This window comes from Lonchura striata, chromosome 3 (assembly GCF_050655825.1).
Source record: "Lonchura striata isolate lonStrDom1 chromosome 3, ASM5065582v1, whole genome shotgun sequence".
Classification (NCBI taxonomy): Eukaryota; Metazoa; Chordata; class Aves; order Passeriformes; family Estrildidae; genus Lonchura; species Lonchura striata.
The window spans coordinates 68,247,197-68,268,432 of record NC_140705.1 but is presented as its reverse complement, the minus strand read 5'-3'; the positions used below and the strand labels follow the sequence as shown (position 1 = coordinate 68,268,432).

The 21,236-nt window shown below is 35.0% G+C and overlaps 1 protein-coding gene across 8 annotated transcripts in view; it reads left to right on the top strand.

Annotated features, from left to right (window-relative positions):
- The window catches only part of RYR2 (ryanodine receptor 2), a 381,438-nt gene that overhangs the window by 140,643 nt on the left and 219,559 nt on the right, over positions 1–21,236 (top strand). For all 8 annotated transcript variants that reach the window (XM_021527072.4, XM_085576771.1, XM_021527071.4 and 5 more), the window contains 3 exons: positions 11,208–11,282; positions 12,030–12,108; positions 12,880–12,992. In XM_021527072.4, coding sequence (XP_021382747.3) covers positions 11,208–11,282; positions 12,030–12,108; positions 12,880–12,992 — 267 coding nt within the window. The remainder of the gene's footprint in view (positions 1–11,207; positions 11,283–12,029; positions 12,109–12,879; positions 12,993–21,236) is intronic.

Here is a 21,236-nt window from a genome sequence, read left to right as displayed (position 1 = left end):
CACTTTGCATTTGTGGGCATAACGTATGTTTAAGTATTTGCAATAACATTTCAGAGTATGGTGATTTTTAAAGTGATAGATAGATACGTGTTCAAATTTCCCTCACCCACTGCTGTCTATCAGGTTTTCTTGAGGGGTTTATTTCACAGCACATTCTAGCTCTAAGAATCATGTGTAAATTATCTTAAAAATTATTAAGGAACCAAAGGTGTTCTAAAGCATATCATATGACTGACCCAATTAGATGACAATTGTTTCTCTCTCATTTGCTATAGTTCATTTAATACATCAACTGAAGAGAATGAATTGTTAAATCTGGTCTTTCAAAGAATCCAGCACAAGAAGCTGCTGTATCACTTTAGTAATCAATAGAAGATATAAACTATTCACTTTAATTTGAAGGTAGTTAAAATATTACAATCAAGCACTTAAATTATCAAAAAGAAAACCAGAAAGTTTTACAGGGCTGTTGTTGACTGTACTTTTAATATGGGAAGAAACAATAGGATCATGTAATTATCAGAATAAAATTTTGTATATGAATGACTGCTGGAAGAGACTAAGGTCTTTTGATAGAGCTAATGTCCTTGATAAACTGACAGCATGTTGGCAGGTGAAAGTCTGTATTGACAAATACAGACTCTCGCAAATAGGAAAAGATTAATTTGAAATAATCATCTACATAAATTGTTTATTACATCCCACTGTAGAAATCTTAGCAAAGATTCCTGGTTAGTTTCTGGAGCCACCCAGTAAAAGCAGCAAAATTTCAGAGTGACAACTACAAAGCTATACTGATAACAACCAAATAGCCCTAAAAGAAGAGAAGGAGAGAAGTCTTTGAACATTTTAAGAGTATTAATTATAGGGGTTTTTCTCTTTTAGCTAGAACATCTTGTACATCTTTGAGAACTTGTACATTTTGCATGTCTTTAAGATACTTCTCTTCAAAAAAATGCATACGAAATTAAAGCAGCCAGCCTTGCTTGGAAGCTCTCCAGTTAGTATCTTTTCATTTGGGATGGAGACAAACTTCAGTCCTCAGTTTCACATTTTTGATATCAAAACATGAACAGATGAGGTCAAAAGGGGGAAGGTGGCCAAAAATGTCTGACAAAGAAAATCTATCACTCTCCTTTTATTCTTGAGCAACATTCATGAAAATTAACCTAAAAATGTCCATAATCTTCTAGTATCAACCATGTGGCACTTGATTTTTTTAAATCGGTGCATGAAGTCTTACTAATATATAAATTTTCTTAATTTATTTTTCATTTGCATACAGTATGTTTCTACAATAGTGGTTTTGCTCTTCAGCACTACATTTTGAGTCACATTGTACTTGTTAGAAACTCATCAGAACAAGTTGTTTAAGAGAATCGGGCACGGCTCTTGTTTTACCTGTACTATGTTTAATCTTTAAGTAATAGGTATTTCATGTGCTATATTATTTCAAGTGAAGAAAAATATGAGAAAACTATTGCAACAGCAACAAAAAAAGCCTTGTTCAGAGTAGCCGTTTTGCTTTCTAGCACGAGCTATAATTATGCTAATTGCAATGATAAATGTTCCTTTTAAATGTGGTTTCTAGTGAGTGTATCCCACTCACTTTTTTAGGGAAAACAAATCCCATTTTTATGCACCTGAAAGCCAGTGTTCATTTCACATGTTTTCCTTTTTTTTTCCCTTCTCATGGATCTACAGAAATGTATGCTGAAGGTAAGGAAGTTAAGTTTGGTATTATATTTCCTATGTATTCCTACAGTTTAATTAATTATATTCATTAATTTTTAACAACAGCATCAAACTTACCTTCTTGAACATAAAGCATACAGAATTTAAAAAAAAATGGATTTAGAAACCACAATGACTCTAGTTTGTTTTGGGGTTATGATTATGAAGGACCAAAGGCAGACTGTGGAGAAAGGACTTTTGTCTGAGTTCTCTAATTTTCAATTCATACTAAACCTTTCAGTGAGAGTGTAGCATTACGTGGTAAATACAAAATCTTGAGACAATGAATAAATAACAGAAGTTACAGTAAAACATTTTGGAAAGCAGGGACAGCATATTGTTTCTTCTGTCACAAGAATGCTGTTCTGATGGTTTTGTATCTCACTGTAGGTTGGTTGGACAGCCGTTGGGATTGGGCTGTCACTGGCATTTGCTGGACTTCTGTTTCTGTTTTTTTTGGTCTCATTAAGAATATGACAAAGCACTTGAACCTGCAAGTATTTTGAATAACTGACATTAAACAATTACCTGCAATTTTCTCCAAAATGTGTTGCTTATTCATTTTCTACTTTAATTACCAGTCTGTTCCCAATTCAAAATCTAAACTGATTTCTTTACTTATTTTCATCCCCTAAGAGTTTACTTTTCTATGGTATGGTCATACTTCACTGTCACTCTCCAAAACTGAGCAAATTCTCAGCTAGATAAGCAGTTCTATTTTAAGGGCTGGATTTAATGATGTCAGAGGAGTTTTCTTAGCATTATTTCTTTGCTGATCCATCTTTCCTTCCCACTCGGCTGTCTGTCTTATTCTTTATCCGTGAGTTTCTTTCTTGAGTGATAGGGATGATTCACATTCCTTGTATCATACAACAACAGAAAAAGCTTAGTCACGATCCTTAACCTGTGAAAAATTCCTCCCTCCTCCACTCATTTAGCTCTAAAATAACCAGGAAGATTTTTATTATTTCTTCTTTGTCCTATGCAGATTAGGAGGAGGAGAATGGGGGAAGAGAAATCCTCACTAGGCTAAAGGAAGAATTGATAAATTTTATCTTCCTGGGCAATTTCTTTTCCAAAACACTGGAAGTGCTTGAAAGTAGGCATTTGTAGTGGAAGTATTGCCTCAGCCATAAATATAAATGTTTCTTTTACATATAAATCTGGAAACAGACAATCAATATTATTCACTTTTGATTAATTTTTACTGCTGTGTCTGCTATTCATTGTTGTAAAGTTTCCCATTTCTAGAAAAGTAGTAACATAAATGTAGTGTCAGAAATATTAATAATGAAGTATATTTGAAGTGTTTCTAATTCTGCCTTCCAACAGGTCAATATTAGCAAAATTGGAATAATTTAGCATGGTGCTGGAACTAATATTTGTCGTAATTTCTAATTATTCCAATCTTTTTAATGTAGGGAGTAAAATATTTCTGTGTTCTTAAATGAATAAGACATGCTTATGGGGATTTTTTTAGCCAGATGATTTATTCAAATTCAGATTTTTATGTGATATTTATATAGAACAAAATGACACATTGGGAAGCCATCTTTAGGAAACCTATAGTTTAGCTGAAGCCTTTTTTCTAGGTTTTTTTTTTTTTTTTTTTTTTTTTTTTTTTTTTTTGGCCTGGCAGAGAATCAGAGGTAACTGCTGATCAAGTTAATAAAAGAAGTTTGTTTTGTTACTTTTTTCTTGCGTTTTTTCTTACCTTTTTTTTTTGTCACACATCATTATCTGGGATTGATAACTACCAGTAGTTATCAATCACACTAATCTCTGTGGCTGCATTTTTGCAGCATTTGCTGTTTGATAGTGAATTTCACAGAAAGTCTATAGTGGTTTAGGAGTGAAGTATAAAGACATGAATATGTATAGCATGTATAATGTCTTGAGAGATTCAACTTCCTGTTTGTTGTTCTCATATAACATGGTGTGTAGGCTACAGTGAGACAAAAAAGGGGTTTTAGACTTCGAATTTACCCTTTGGTATTGCTCTTATGTGATAGGAACAGAGTGAGGAAATATTATCTCAATGCCTCATGTCAGTGAATTGATTTACTTTGTATCTTTAAATTTTAAGCAACTAAATGCTAGTTGTTTGGTGCCAACCACTGGAAATGGCAACCCAAGAGCACAGTAATTGCAGAAGGATTAGCATTGTTGTTTTCTTCCATAGAAGAATTCAAGGGTTCTGGGCCTGGATGCTGTAACTTCAGGAGGGAAATTCTGTCTGTTTTGTATCAAGATTATAAAATAAAAATGTATACTTCTATGAGCAAGAAGATGTAAAACTTCTTGGCTTATTCTCTGTAGCTTTGTGGTCTTTAATGCTTGCAGCATTTTCAAGTTCTCTGATGTTGCTGAAGATTTAATTTCCCGGTGTTAGTATTCCAAGCATCAGTTTAGTTTTTCCTGACTAATCTTGTCTTGCAAGACTTCTAGCAGCTCTGTTCCAGGGTTACTTCACAAGTTCTGCAGTGATTCAGCCTGTTTCCACACACTCTGTTCTCACCACTGCTTGGGTTTTCTGGACTCTGCTTGGCATTCATCTCACAAAACTGAAATGCCAAACTTAGAGCCATGGATATCCCAAGCTCTCTGTGTAACCACAAGCAGAATGCTCAGATTTTAAGCGGACTGAATTACTGACCAAAAAGGCCCCTTTTCTATCCACTGGCTATTTAATTGCCTTAAGCCACATTAATTTGAGTGTTTTGTCATCAAGTGTATTAGGTCTGGCTGCGATGGAGCTTGTTTTCCCTGCAGCAGCCCTCACAGTGTTGTGCTTTGCATTGGTGTCAACAACACACCAGTGTTTTGGCTATTGCTGAGCAGAACTGGCACAGCATTAGCACTCACCATTCCAACATTCCACCTCTCATCTGTGGGCTGGTGTGGGAAAGATCTTGGGATAGGACACACCAAGGACACTAGACCCAAATTTACCAAAGGAATATTCCATATCATATTATGTCAGCTCATGTATAAAAGCTATGAAAAGGAAAAAGTGGAGGTATTTGTTATTTAGAGCATTTGCGTTCTGGAGCAACCATGATGCATGCTGAAGCCCTGCTTCTGGGGAAGTGACCAGACATTTCCTGCTGATGGGGAGTAGCAAATAAAATATTTGGTTTTTTTTCCTTTACTTGTATACATGTATGACCTCTCACTTCTGCTTTAGTAAACTGCCTTATCCCCCCTGTTTCCCATCTTACTTTTTCTCCCCTGTCTACCTGAGGGAGTGATAGAGCAGCCTGGGGGCACCTGGCATCTAGCCAAGGTCAGCCGACCATAACAAGATTTTTTTTTTTTTTAGCTTTTCATTTACAGTTTTTCATGTAATTGATCATAGGGGTATTAGAGAATAAGCCTTCCTGTATTTTCCAGCTGGCTGTTGCTCAATATCAAAAATAAGCTCTCGTTAGTCATCTGAAGTTTGGTGTGAAGAGTTTAGACAGTATGTACTTGTGGGGAGCAAGAGGTCTCGTTGAACACTTACCTGTTGTGGCCTCCTATTCTATGCAGCTTGCAGGACTGCAGCATTACTGATTTTAGATAAACACTGGCCTCCATCAACTTTGGTCTACAACAGATTGAGAAATAGCACATTAATAATGAAATCAATAGATGAGTAGATATTACATTGCTATGGAAATATTTTGAGAATCATCTCCTCTACATAAATGGTTGTAGTGTTGTGCAAATACTTATGTGTAGAATCATGGTGAGATGGTTTTAAACCGTGGAACATCCTTCCCTCCTATTCCTCCCAGGCCCCTTTATTAATTTCCTGATTTCTTTCACTTCATGACTAATTCTGCCATCATGGGGTTTTCCTTCTTCTAAGTAAGGATTCAAAATTTTCAAGATTACATTTATTCCACATCCTTTCAATAATTTTTGTTTTGTCTTGCAGGTTGCTTAAATAGAAAGGTTTAATTTGCTTAAATGAAGGAAGTTGCAAAGAATTTTATATAAACAAAGCACATGTTTCTTGTGCAATCACTGTTTTTTGTTTATTTTATTTTCAGTAACTAGCTCAGAAAAAATACCTTTATTAGCCTGCTGATTTTGAAAGCTTTCTTCTGCGTCTTGATAAAGGCATTGATGTCAACAGCCTTGCATCCCTAATCTTGACACAGGTTGTTTCAGACTGGGAACACCAGGGCCTAAATACACTTTTACTCAGAATACATGGTAGTTGCTTTTTTTTTTCATGCCAGTAAATGTGGTCAGACCCGGGTTTCCTATTTGATTTCTTTCTAATGGATCAAATGGAGAATTTCAGAATGTAAAAAATTCTCTTGAATGAAAAAATTGACAGTTGCAATGTGGGTCCTTGGGAAGGGACTTGGAAAAGATTTTGTCACTGGAAGAACATTTCTTTTTATCTTAATATAATTCTCTAGCATTTCCATCAGTGGTGGGTGCTTGGTTTATTTCTGAGTGGTGGTAGGTTCTCAAAACAGGTAACTGTATTCTATTCTGTATTTAGTTATACTTCTGATTATGCATTTAGTCTAAGTTTCTAAATTTAGAAATAGGAATATTTTTTAAATAACTTTGCAGTTTTCTAGCAGTATAAGCTCCTGAACTTCATGAAACTTGGAAAATCCTTTTGATGGCAAACATGATGCCTTTTGTATTCATATTTGCAAGCATTTTTATGGAAGTATTGGTGTCATATGTTTAACATGCTGCTGTCTCAAGCATCTGATTTAAGTTCAAGATGGCCAGTGTCAATGTGTTCCATTTTAATGAAGTGTGAGTAGTCAGAACTTTAAAGGACATTGTTTTACTCCAATGTACATATGAAACAACAACTAATAGTCATATTTGAAACTTTTAATGTTGTCTTACAGTAGTTGCCTTGAAAAACATTTGTGAAGAAAAATGGGGAGCATGTTGCTTCTTTTATTGTACTGCCACTTTACCATATTCAGTGCCATGAAAGCAGTTGTGTAGTATTTTTTTGGAAACCCATTAAAAGCAATATTGATTGCTCATAACTTCCATCTAGTGTTTTAGGGCTGGATCTGGGGCACACAGGAAATACAAGGCTGTACAGCTGATTGTGATTAAGTCATGATATGCCATTACTGTAAGTTATATGGACTGAATTTTTAAAGGATTTACTGATGTAGTTTGTTTCATTTAATTTTTCAAAAAAGTTATTTTTGAAGTCTATCAAAGCTATTTTTCCTTACACTTTAGTCTTTGTACTGTCATTTTCCATATAGCAAATGTCAGTAACTCCTTTCTAATAATATGGACCTCTCATGGAATGAAGCAGGAAAAGCCTTTACATTCTTCTTAAAAACTTGCTATGTTATTTTGTATGAATGTTTCTAGAGTGTGAATCAGGTCCTGTGTGACACATTCAGTATTTTTAAATTGCTTTTGTGGGTGACTAGACTTGTTTGAATAGTCACATGTTAAATGCAATTGCTGTCAGGCTTTCTTATTTCTTAATAATAACATTACAGATGCTTTTTCTTTACATATACAAAGCATTGAAATAACTGTCTTGTTTAAATACTTCTAAATGCTTTCATATGGTTCTCGCTGTGATACCTCTCTGAAAATCAGAGCTTTTTCCTCTTTTCTCACACATTGGAAGATTGTGCAAACCTGTGAAGAAAATTCAGTAAAAAAAAATCAGCATTTGCTTGCAATAGAATTCTCATTGGTCTGAGGAATGTTTTTGTCTGCTAGAAATAAAGTTGTTAGTATAAGAAGAAGGGAAGGGCAATGGCTGACTCAGAATCATGAATGCCACAAGGTCATTCACCAGCCTCTCAAAGGTCTCATTGTGAGGCTCCCAAAGGCACAAATGGTTTTAAAAACTGTATTCATGTGACCATGATTAATTTCCTGCAGCTTCTCAATGTATGTATCCAGGAGTGCAGCAGTGCAGCCATAGGCACAGCAGTGCAGGTGCTGCTGTGTGAGTCTTTTGGTCTGTGAGGTGATTGATTACACATCTGGGCCTGTGACAGCCCTGTGTGTGCAAAGTTATACTGATACAAAGGGATGGTTGAATCAGGTATAACGTATCTTACTCCATATTTGGTTGGTATTCATGGTAAAATTGATCATTTTTTTTGTTCTATCATTGCACATTTTACTACATAGCTTTTAGGCTGTAGGTTTTGAGTGCTTTTTGGCATTTTAATCTTCTTTCTATTAAAAAAACATGAAAAATAATTTCCAAATTTTAGCTTCTTATTTTTGATTTTGGTTTACAGTAGCACTATTTACATCAAATTAAAAAGCTCAGATCTTAGTAATGTCATTGCCTTGTCTTCCAATGTTTTGTATTTGAAAGCTGACTATATTTTTTGAATGCTAATTTATTCAGCTCTAATTCTCTTTGTTCTGTTTGAAATTGCCTTTTCTTTAGAAAAAACTTTTGGGTAATGAGATGACTCCAAATTAATCTTGTATTCCAGCTGCAGAAATATTGCATTAGAGAGGTACAGTTTTACGTTAAGTTTTCACAAGCAGTGTGAATTTGTCAGTCCTGTGTTCTTTCAATCTGATATTATTATCTTTAATGTTTGCCAGTTCTGAAGACTTTTAAGTAGTTTTGTATACCCCACATTCTTGAGGAATAAAATGTGAAGAGTTTCTGTTAATATAATTGACACTTCTGAATAGCATAGCTTGTAGAACTTCATTGGATAACTTATTCTTTGAAAAAAATGTATTTTTGTTCAGCCTGGTTTTATTCGAGGAATGTGTTGCTCAACTTGGAAATTACTCTGAAAATTGGAAATTTTAAACATAAAGAAAATATGACTCATGAAAAAGAATGTGGTTGTTAGAAATTGCATTGCATTATAATGCCATTCATACATTTGTGCAAAAATTTGTGGGCATTATGGATTGAATTAGTCAGCATTGTGGCTTCCAAGTAGTCTTACAGAGTCTTCTGATTGCAATATTACAATAAATTGGTAAAACTTCAGTGTCAGTTCTCATCTTGGATGTTGCATTTTTGCCACGGAAGTCCAATTATTAATTTTTTTTTTAATATGGAAAATTTAAAGTTTTCTGCTGGAAATTGAATGGCTCATTTTAAAAACCAAAGATTGTTTCAGCAGGCAATCATTGTCCAACAGCTACTTGCTATGCAGATTTTGGCATAAAGATAAATACTGTATATGTAGTTATGAGGTGAGCTGTTAAAATAGGAAATGAACTTACAGGTATGTACATGTCCTGAAAGACAAGCTCCAAACTGGAAGGCAGTTTCATAGAGATAGCCTTGTTTTCTATCCTTTTCTATATTTTTCTGTTTCATCTTATCACTTTGTCTCCAAAAAAATGGTTTCATTATGATTACTTCTCAGAAACCCTTAAGTGGAAAATGCTGTCCATGTTTTTTACATTTTAGAAACAAACCTCAGACTTGCTTGCATTCTTCTAATGGACAAAGTAATACTAATTAAATGGAATTGCTTTAATCCTATTGGGGAAAAAAAAAATCTAAATACCCGCTCCTCCATTTTTCATAAAAGTGATTGAATTTTTTTAGAACCTTTCTCCTGTTCAGCTACAAGTGAGAATTTAACAAAATAGTTGCTAGACAGACAATATAGCCAAAAAAAGGGCAAGCTAATATTGCTGTGATTTTTGCAACAATCAAATCTTTATGTTAGATATCAAATTTGTGGATAATAAAAAAGAATACTTTTGATAAAAATACCGGTGAAATTTTAACATTTTTTTTGTATTACTGACTTTGTTAGTTGGATACCTATGTGTGCTGTTGATAAAGTTTGCAGGTACATCTGAAATGATGGTAGGGCAGTGAGTTCACAGCAGTTTTTTTCTCTCTTCCCCAGTGTGATGAGTAGCAGATATTCAGTGTTCATCTTTGGCACAGTAGGCCTGACATTATTAAATGCCTTGTTCTTTCCTCGTGCCATTGGAAAAAGAGGTGGTGCTAATGGTAGCTCAGAGCTAAGTCTGAACTACCAGAATAAGTCTTCATATCTTATTGTCAAGATTGTGCCTGTGACAAACTTGATGACTTTGCCTATTTCTTAGTAAAAATTAATGTCATTCAGTCTTCCAAAGAGATTTTTCAATGTGCCTCTCTGCATTTTGACTGCTATGGAGTTTGTTGACAGTCAAAATATACCTTGTGTCCATCAAGCTGCTCTTTTCTCAATAAATGAAAAAGCTAGAAACTCTTGGCAGTTTCTTAAAAATGCTAAAATTATTACCTTTGAAGTTCTTGGTGCTTTATCACCTATCCCTCTTGTTTTTTCCCTTGACCAAGTAATTCAAAGTTCAATAAATGCTAATGCATAAAAGATAAAGATGGACAATATAGAAAGGTATAATTGTATGTTGCTATCATAACCATTCAGTTAAATTGATCTTCAGCACTGAAATATAGCTGCCACAGATGTAAGATAGTATGATTTTTTAAATTTATTTTGTAATAAATCTGATGTTCCAGTCAAACAGAAGGTCAATCTTTTATGGTAAAAAAAAGGGTACAAATACCATATATAAGAAATTAAATTCCTTAAAATTAAATGTAGGATTTCTATATGAAAGTATAATTATGCTTATGGAGTTGTCGCATTTATAGATTCATAAAATATTTACTTAACACTACTTCTTGCAGAGTGTGCTGTGCATAATGTTACATGAGTTGTTCTGTCAGAGAAGTATGAACTTATGCTCTTGACAGTGTTTTGTCAGACATTCTCTGCTCCTGTCCAGTGATTTTCAGCATAAGGAATACATAAATCTTCAGAAAAAATTGAAGGCTTGGTCATGTCTTAATGAGATCCATTTATTTGTTCATGAGTGGTTAAATTGATTATTGATAAATAGAAACTGTAGTAAAAATATTGGGGGAAAATGATTGTAGTTTCTTGAAATAAAAGTGAATTTTGTCACTTTAATTTTCTTTTACTCAAGATTTATGCTGTTTCTCAAGAGGAATAATTACTTGGACATTATTTTTGAATTTTCATAACCTCCAAATACTGTTGAGTTAGCTTGGAGTCTTTGAACATTTACCTCTCCTAGCAGATAAAGAATTCTTTCTGATAGTATTAAAGCAGTGTGGGACAAAGCAATTTGCAGGTTGATAGTCTTCAATGTGGTTGAAGACTAAATTACTCTCTGGTAAAATAAGGAGAATATTCAGAAATCTTCCTCTGCATACCATCTGTCTTGGAAGGATATAATTTGTAGGAAAAATGGGTGAATATGAAGACACTTAACAATAGGTGAATTTGTAGAGGGTAGCATGACACACATCTAAGCTGCTCTTAGAGGCTACCTGCTTTCTGCACAAGGAAAAAGGATTCTTGATTCTAGAACATAGTTTTTACGAAACAAGTGATGGCTCAAAGTACACAGTGTTCTCTCATCTTTCTTTCTCAAAAAGCTCCATTTTATTAAAACATACCAGTATATAATTTCTCTTTACCTTTCAGTCTGCACAAGGTGGTGGACATCGAACTCTGCTCTACGGGCACGCAATCTTGCTGCGCCATTCCTACAGCGGCATGGTACGTAACTGTGTTACATCACTTGGGAGAAGCAGTGGGTTCTTTTTTGTATGAAAGTTATGTTTGAAAGCGCCCAGAATATTGCCTTTTACTGATATCTGGAGAATTACTCACATCAGAGGCATTTTACTGTGGTTCCTAAAAACCTTTATGAAGGGTAGGTGCTTAGAAATGCAAAACCAAGCCGGTTGTATCTGGGTAAGTGCTAAAAACTAAGTCTGGCTCCCCTAGTGCTGTATCCCCTGTTCATCAGTCTGAGTTGGTGAGTTTTCATTTCTTTCCCCTTGGATTTTCCACATTGCATAAACTGTGACTGAATCTACAACTGGCACCTTACTGTCAACCTGAGCATGTTGGAGACTGAGTGGGAAAGGAGATTCCTTCTTACATGTGTTTTGGACAGAAGTCTTAGTTGGAATTCCCTGATGAATTATACAGGTTCCAAACTCCTTACCTAAAAGTGAGGCTTCATGGAGCTGAAATCGGATGCAACTAACATCATTATTTCCACTCTTAGTATTCCTGTCTCAGTGAAAAGATAACCTGGGCAGACTGAGGGGTTATTTTAGAACACATATTTTTGTCAAGACTCCTTGAGTGCATTTCAGCTTATCAGAAGCTGAAATGTTCTTCATAATAACTAATGGGGATAATCTAAGAATATTAATCCTGTGTTAGTGGGTTGATGGCTTTTTATATTACTGGAAGTGAGCAGAACAAGTAACGTAAGTTTTTTTCTTTTGGTAGTACCTATGCTGTCTCTCTACATCTCGATCGTCAATGGATAAGCTGGCATTTGATGTAGGATTGCAAGAGGACACAACAGGTAATCACTAATTTAAAAGACTGTATAGTGAAGAATGCTGTCAGTTTAAAACTAAAAGTCTAAGAATTGCTTAGTTAGATTGCTTGTTTTTAAAGCTTTGCTTTAGATAGGAGTAGTAAAAATAACAGCTGCAACAATTAAACAGTTCAAAGATCTGAGTTTTTTTTCTGAATAGCATGGTTTTAGTTAAAGAAGCCCATCTGAAAACAAGATTTATCATGGGAACAGAATTTATGACTAATACTTACACATATTCTGGGGGATTAGAGGCACTAACAGTCAGTAAAAGTGGAAGAACATATTTCAATTTGGATTTATGTGATCTTTCAAATATTATTTTAAGTGGTATGTAAATGCTTATTTTCATTGCTCTTAGTTATGGGTTTCTCTTTTTCTTTGTCCAATTTCTCAGCAGAGTATCCTTCAATGTCTTTTCCAGAATCTGTAATGAAGGTGACAGGGAATTGCTTTAGCAAAAGCAGCCTGGACCAGGTTGCCTAGAGAATACAGAGAGCCATCATCTTATTCAACTCTGGAAGCACCACTTCCAGAGGTCTTACTCGTTTGTTTATGTGTATTATTTTGAGCTGAGTTTCTGACAAGGTGAGGCAGTAATGATACTAATTATGGAAAACACATGGACACTTGGTTTAGCCCAGTGAAAACTAGATCAGAACTTTTAAGACTGAAACACATGTGACAGTAACATCAGTGACACTGGGCCTTTCCTTTCTTGTTTCATTCTTTGCTGTTACTCAATACTAACATTAGGTGAGGCTTGCTGGTGGACCATACATCCTGCTTCTAAACAACGATCAGAAGGAGAAAAGGTGCGCGTTGGAGATGATCTGATTTTAGTCAGTGTCTCTTCAGAACGATATTTGGTAAGTTGTATAAAATTATCTGTACAGTGGTTCTTCTACAGAAAAGAAAAGGTAATGAAAGTTTTACAGTAAAATCTGGCTTATATTTCCACTTCCTAAATATATAACTTAAGGTTCTTAAAATGTTTTCTTAAATAACATTTTGCAGAACAACATACTGAAGGTCTGGAAAGTGTGATATATGGTTAATCTAATTGTTGTTCATTTCAGTAGTGGAATAGGAGTTTAAAAATTTGTTTAGATGAAATGAAGTGATTACAGAAAAAATAATACCCACATTTCATGACTGAGATGTTTAGAATCCATGTGGGTGTTAATAGGTCAGCAACACTATCATATATATTAAAATTTTGTACAAAATTTTGGGACATTTAATGTAGGTACATTGGATTTGTGGGCTTAGCAGGTCCATATTTTATTGAGATGATGTACAGTGTAATATATAGAGCTACTGACATGTGAAATGAAATATAATTGAAATACTCAATGATTAAACATAATTGAAATATTTTACAAGTTATTGTGCTGGCTGCTTCTTATCACTGGTTTGCACAGTTTTCTTCTTCACAAAAGGATCTCCCATTTTTTCTCTAATGAAGCACGTCAACACTTTAAGATGTATTTTTTATTTATTCTTGGTGTTGCAAACACTTTATGGCAAAAAGAAGGTGAAAATAATAATAAAATAATTTTGCTGGAAGCTTCTGAAAAATCAGCCCCAGTGATTTGGCCCAACAACTTAAAAAAAGATTCTTTAATGAGGAAGTGTTTTGAGTTTGTCAAAAATCTGTCTCTGACCTAGGAGGGCATTGAAGATGTTGAAGGGCCTTGAGAGGAAGGCATTTGAGGAGCAGCTGAGGTCACTTGGTCTGCTCAGCCTGGAGAAGACTGAGGGGAGACCTCACTGCAGCTACAGCTTCCTCATGAGGGGAAGCAGGGGACAAGCACTGATCTCTTCTCTGTGGTGACAGTGACAGGACCCAAAGGAATGGCCTGAAGCTGAGTCAGGGAAGCTTTATTAGAAAAAAGTTCTTTATCCAGAGGGTGGTTGGGCACTGCAACAGGCTCCCCAGAGAAGTAGTCACAACACCAAGCCTGACAGATTTTGGACATCACTTTTGGGCACCAGGTGTGACTCTTGGGGATGGTGCTGTGCAGGGCAGGGGAACTTGATGATCCTTGTGGGTCCCTTCCAACTCTGGATATTCTATGAGTCTATGAGATGTGCATATAACATTGAAGTTTATTCTCTATTATTCACTTTTTTTAAAATCAGTTTTTAATATTTTTTTCAAGTATTTAAGAAAAAAGTGTATAGAAAAGATGTCAATTATAAAATTGAAAATATTTTCCCTTTTGTTGGAAACACATAGGAAAATGAGAATACAATTGTTAGAATATAATTCTAACTTCTAATTAGAAGCTCAATAGCTCATTTAATTAGTTTTTTGTAATTAGATATTCTGAAAACTTTCTGGTCATCTTTGTATTTTAAAATTATTTTAAATAATTACTTTTATAAGAATTGTAAATACACATAGTGAAAAAACAACTTCTTATGGATTGAATTTTTTAGAAATCCAATTAATGGAAAGGTTTTAATCAAAGACATTTGATTTCTTTGAGTTGCGGTTAAAGCGCTTGCTTTCTTTAACAGCAGATAAAGAAGTTGAATTTTGGTACAGATTGTGTCTCTATGTAGGCACTTCCTTGCCTCTAATTAGTAATAATCAGCTCAGCCTATTATTTAGGGTTTGTGCCTCAGCTGTTGATTCTTAAGGCTGTCACATGTACTTTTATACAGCATGAGGCACAATTCTGTCTACAGAGACTGATTTTCCTTAAGATGTGGTATTAATGCATGTACTGTCTGTTCCATGCAAAATATCAATATACTAAAAATAAATAATATTTTCAGCGCAGAGAGAAATAACACTCTATTACAGTCTTAAAGTATTTTAGAGCTCAATTGTAATGAATAGTTATTAAGCCTATTTCAGTTATACAGCTCTGGTTTGGTAGTAAGATGGAGCAAGGATTCAGCAAATTATTTTAGCTCTAACATGCACTCACACATTTTTATGATCAGATGTTTTTCAAGACTAGGTTAAGAGCTGGTAAGCTATGTAGCTCCACAATCATAAAAATATTTGTGGTTTTGCTACCTATTCAGTAATTGTTTTAGCACTGTCAGTAAAGCAATGAAGCTTTAATGAAAATTGAAACAGTTGATATAGAATAATCAGTGAGTTACCAATATTTTTCATGAAAGCTCTTTGTCTTAAATTGTTTGACTTAATCCATTTGACTGTTTTCAAAATAACTTCAAAGGATATAAGTTTGAAAATACTCACAATTCATTGTTTACATGTTGACTGCAGTGTCATGTTGTAGCTGCTATTTTGTACAATTCTTAAAAGAATGTAGCAACTGATATCTTTTACAAAAGTTAAGACTGTGGAGAGATGAAGTTATTTTTGTGAATCTGTTCTGATAGTGAGACCAAATAAGCTCTGTTGAATCCAGTTGAGGAATGCTTTTTCTAAGGGAGTGAAATTCCTCATGTGGATTCTTTGAGAGAAAATAATGTTCCTCAGGATGCTGAGGGTTGGGTTTATGTATGTGGCATACTCTACAATTAAAATCTTAGGAAAATGTAAGTTCTCCATCAAATGTTCTATGGAAATATGCTGTTAGGAATAGGACTGGGATGTCTCCTTTGTATAATTGTATATTGTATTGGTTCATGTCTTCAAGCAATTTCCTAATTCTTTCTGAATGAAGAAAAATAGGTTAACCATCCTGGGGCAAAGATGTGTGTGTAAAAATAACAGATGAAGCAAGTTCATTCACAGGGCATGGCTTTTTCAAAAAGTAGTCTTCTCTTAGTTGAATTTGTATAATGCAAGAGGAGAGAACTATGTCAGCTTCCCAAGTTCATCTTCCAATTGTCTGGCTTTAGCTGAATTAATTTAACATGGACTTTGACACTTTATTATCTCAGTGTAATCAGTAGATTTTTGTTTAGACCTTGTTTGGTTGGCAACACTCTTAAATATTAGGAAAATATCAGGACTTTGTTGTAGTACCCCTTCTCCTCTTTCCACAAAATAAAGTATTTTGGGATAATTGGCTCTATTTTTTTCCCCAAAGAGTTAACTTTCTATTTACACCAAGTACTAAACTGATAGGAAAATCAGTGTCAAAATTATAAGCTAAAGGTTGGGAGAGGTGGATTTTGACTTTTGACTCACAACAATGTCCCAGGGCAAGTCATTCACTTGCTCTGACTCTCATTATCTGCCTAGACAATGGGATTTTGGATCCTTATTATGCTGTGTAGCATTTCTGAGGAGAAGCACTTACATAAGTGCATGTGGCATTATATAATGTCTGAGCTGTGTCATTGCCAAATACTTCAGAGGGAGAACTTGGCTCTGCTGAACTCTGTTAGCATAGAGCAAAAAGATGTTCTGCTATAAATATTGGCACCATTTAAGTTCAAGCCAGAGTTACTGTTTCCTTTCTTGAGGCAGTACAGCCTGATAAAGAACAGATGTGATATTTCCAGCATGTTTTCCCCAACTTGTACATAGTAGTATCTATCTCAGCACTGAGGTTTGCCTATGCATCTTGTTAACTACATATTCTGATTGCTTTCAATATTGCCAATTTTCAAGAACTTAGAAATTCAATTAGTTGCCATTTCTTTCAAATTCATGAAATCTCTAAATAGCTTTCTAAATAGCTTTTAAACAAAATTAAAGAAAAAGTCCTTAGACATGAAGCTGAAATGCAAAATGCATAAATGAAAAAAACCCTGAAAATTGTTATCCATCTGGTTGGTGTTATTCTGGCTGAGAAATCAGGAAAGAATGAACCCCCCCCCCAGCTTTGAATCTACAGTGCGCAGATTTCAGTATAATACAACAGTTGTATATACCCTGTGGTTTAAAGGTAGTTACTGAGTTACTGTCTCAGTGAGTGAAATGCTGACCTCCAAATGCATTCTGCAGTCTTAACAGTCTTAATTTGATTGTTATGAATTTTTTTTTTTTTGGCTACTGACACCTAACAAGAAACTAATTGGGAACTGATGCCAGAGTTCCCTTTATTGCAAAGGTTCCTCAGTATTGCAGAGGACCACTTCTGTATCCTTTTGCATCAAATATGTTGTTTAGTTTCAGCTCCTAGTTTTATTTCTCTTATTATCATATGCTTGGAACAGCAACCAAGTATCTGTATTGCTTCTTGGTGCAGTAGTATCAGGAAAGACAGCAGTGTGTGAGGTTTTTTTTTAAGTGTAAAAAAAGATTTCTTCTTCCCTTTCACATTTTTTCTAAAAGTGTAACACTCAGTATTGGAGTTTACTTTCTTCTGTGTAAATTCACAATTCCATTGTTTCTCTTTGTTGAAAAATTATAAAAAAGGTTTTTGTAAAGAATAATTTTAATTTACATAAGCAAATCTGAAATTAGTGGAACCAAGGTAATGTTGAGCTGCTCTGTTACACTGAGCATAATGCAGTTCCCATGGAGCCTTTATACAATGATTTGAAATGTTATTGTGGAGGCTGGTAGTACTTTCCAATAATTAAGGTTGTCAAGCTGCTCTGCCTTATGGAGTCCTGCTTCCAAGTGTTTATAATCAAGTGCATGTGATGTAAAAAGTCACTTACTAGAATTAGTAGCATCTATTTCTGGTTTTTTTATTTTCTTCTTTTTAATCAGTCTGAGATAATTTTTTAATTTCATGCAGAAGAGATCAGATGTTATTGAGCTCAAAAACAGGGAAGAAAACAAAGCCACATAATTAAAAAAAACTTGATGTAATTTTCTTGTGTATCTTATAAAAAAAACCCAAAATGAATAAACAAAAAACCCCAAAACAAAGAAACAAAAAAACAACAAAAACCCAAGAAAATGAATGAAAAGGCAACAAGCCTTTCCCTGGTTCAACTTAGTAAAGAAATGTTCTCCTGAAAAAATGGAGCTTTAGCATGACCAGGGAAGAGTGTTTAAATTTTCTTTGAGTAGGTAGAAGTCTGATGACTTTGTCTATTTTACATAAGCTAGCACCTCCTGTGTCTTAATGAACTGTTTAAACTCCCTCTACAGCGAATAATTAAATACATGCTAACCCTAGTGGGAGCAGATATTCCTTGAAATGGATTGCTCAGGGCAGGGATGAAGCCAGGCACTGTATTGACAGCTGAGAACAGTGTTGTGTGTGCTGCTGGTGATCTCCTGTCATTTAAGATATGTGGAGGAAGAAGCTGTGACAAAGTAGAGAGAACAAAAGGCAGGTGATGTATCAGTGACAGGAGTGGGACTGAATTGGAAAGGAGGGAAACTGAGTGGGACTTGATGAGTGGTTGAAAAGATTGTCAGCTGAAGGCAGGCAGGTAGATAAGGATTAACCAAATTGTCTGGGACAAGAAGCTGGTGACAAGGGAAGAGTAGACACTTGCTTGTTAAAGTTGTGTTCAAAATTTAGGACAGAAAAACTGTGTGGTTTTGGCAGAGAGAATTGAGAGACGAACCAGGAATAAGAATGGAAAGAGAAGAATTGAGAGAAGAACCAGGTGTGAGAATGGAAAGAGAAGAATTGAGAGAAGAACCAGAAATAAGAATGGAAATTAGGGATGATGAGAAATCTGTGGAGAAATGAGCTCATTTCTGGGGAGAACCAAACTGCTGGATAAAGATCCAGAGAGAGGCCAAGAAAGGAAAAAGGTATTGAGAGTTAGGAGTTGTGAGATTCTGGAAAGAAATCTAATGCTGGCTGATGGGGTGAGGAAGAGTTTGAGCAAGAAAGAAAGCTAAAAGATCCTGCTTAAGCTTTGTAGGTCTAAGGAGAACCTTTTGAAGTAGGAGGAGGTCCTAATTCTGGGGATAATGTGGGCTGTAATTAGGTCAAGAAGCTGATTGGGCTGAATGGGAGACATAGAATCATAGATTTTATGTTTGGGTTGCAAAGAGCCTGGAAGATCATCTGGTTGAAACCTCCCTCCTGTGGGCAGGTTCACCTTTCACTAGAGCAGGTTGCTCTGGGCCCCATTCAACCTGGCCTTGAACATTTCCAGGGATGGGTAGTCCCAATCTTTCTGGAAACCCTGTGCCTGTGCTTCGCCACCCTCACAGGGAAGAATTTCCAGTGAGACTGGGATAAAGATTTGGAAAGGAAAAGCGAGTGGTAGAGGCCTGGAGCAATTAGACTAGATGATAGTTATCCAGGAAACCCATTGTATTAAGGCACAGCAGTTACATGGGGTATGCTGACAATTCCTGTAATGATTTTCATAGTAGTATAAGAAGGAAATGTCTAAAAAAGGGTTTTCAAGCTACCCATGTGAACCAAAGGTAGAGAACTGTAATGGTGGAATTTGTTTTTCACCCTTTTTTTTTTCCTAATTTAGGAAAATTACATATAAATGATAGGATAAAAATAATTTTCTTTAATTTTAAAAAGTCACAGGCATTCAAAAATGCAGAAGTTTTGGTACAAGTATATTTTTAGGAAATCTCCTAAGTATATAGTCACACTAGCTTTTTATAGAATGCTATTTTAGTGATGATAAAAGTTCAATGGATGTGTCAGGGTTGTGTAGCAGAGAAGCTGTGGTATGAAGCAACTTGGAAGATGAAATTTCAAGCTGGGAATTGCATTTGGAGTATTGGTACAATTATTTTCCTGAAGAATTAGATTCTGTACCAGACTCTGCTGTGGAATTTGCTGAGTAGATGATCTTGTATGCTAGGCTTGCTTTCAAGTGGTCACTACTCATCCCTCACTGGAATATTCCCAATTGTGTCTCTTGCATCTCCTCCTTTTATTTGAGGTTGAAACCTCAGAGTTGCTCTGTCTTGATATCTGCAGCTGAGGTGAATGTAAGATGTGGCTTGACCAATAAACAATATATAATGCAGTCACCTCAACCCAGGCATCCTAGATTGATGAAAATGTCTTAGTTTAATCCCTCTACCTCCCTTCCCCAATGGAAAACGGGCTATAATACTACTTCTTTGGGGTTTTGACAAAATTAAATCATTAATATTTGTTGTGTTTTGTAAAATACTGTAATTGGTGTAAGAGAAAAGCCTACGAGGGACTTAATAATTCTCTTTTCAAAGCTTTGAAGAATTGACTGTATTGAATAAAGCACAAAGCCGCAATTGAAGATTGAGGGGAAAATAAAACTCTGAGCAACTGTTGACAAAGTGAGCTCTATTATCCTGTATATACAATGAGGCAGCACATGTACAAAAAAATAATATCATGCTATTGAAGACTGTAGTGGGATGTGTTCACTAGAAGCCATTCTTTTTCCATAGGGTACTTAGTTTGACATTTTCTAACTTCTAATGCTTGCTTCTGTAAAATTAATACTTTGTTAATGAAAGCTCTTATGACTAATCATGCAAAATGATTGTTGTTTGGATGCACAGTAGCTGATGTGCTTCAGGCTTTTCATGATACAGTGCAGAAGGAGAGCTCTTATGAAGAGGGGGAATGCAAACTACCCTGTTCTACCTTCCCTGGATCCCTTATGCTTTTCCTGCCATGCATCAGCAATTACCTGTGTTCAGCAATGAGGTAGCAGAGTAGATGGTTTTCATTGTAAATAAATTTCCAAGTATCTGTGGCTTTTAGCTTCTACTCTGTCTTTACTGATGGTAAATTTATGATGAGTGAAACAGTTGGAATAATTTAGGACATTGCTGTAATTTTCTGTCTTTATCAATGACAAAAATCCCTTTGCTTTTGGATTTGCGGGCCAGCTGTTTAAGCACTGTGGAGAAAAGTAAGGAAACCAAGATTTTTTTTTAGTACTTTAAACCCTTTGGAAATTTTTTAGGCTCTGCCTACTTTGGATCAAAATATAGATACTATTTTTTTGTTCAGCAGTGTAAGTTTACCCATTTTTATTCAAACTTTTTCAAAGCATTTCAATGAATATTAATATATTGCCAGTATAAAGCTTAAGCACAACCCCCTAATTCTATAAAAATTTCACACAGATGCACTTATTAATTTTAGTTCTGTCCAATATCTCCCTTTCTTGTGAATAAATATTTGTATTTGTTTTGACTATTTCAGTATAATTCTCTGTAACATCATCATTTTTAAATGACTGAGGTAATAAATTTTAATAGAAATGACATAAGTAGGAAGTTAAAAAGTGCTTTTGTTTCTAGAGACTATATTTAGTTTAACTTTCAAATTTTTACTAAAGATTGCTAA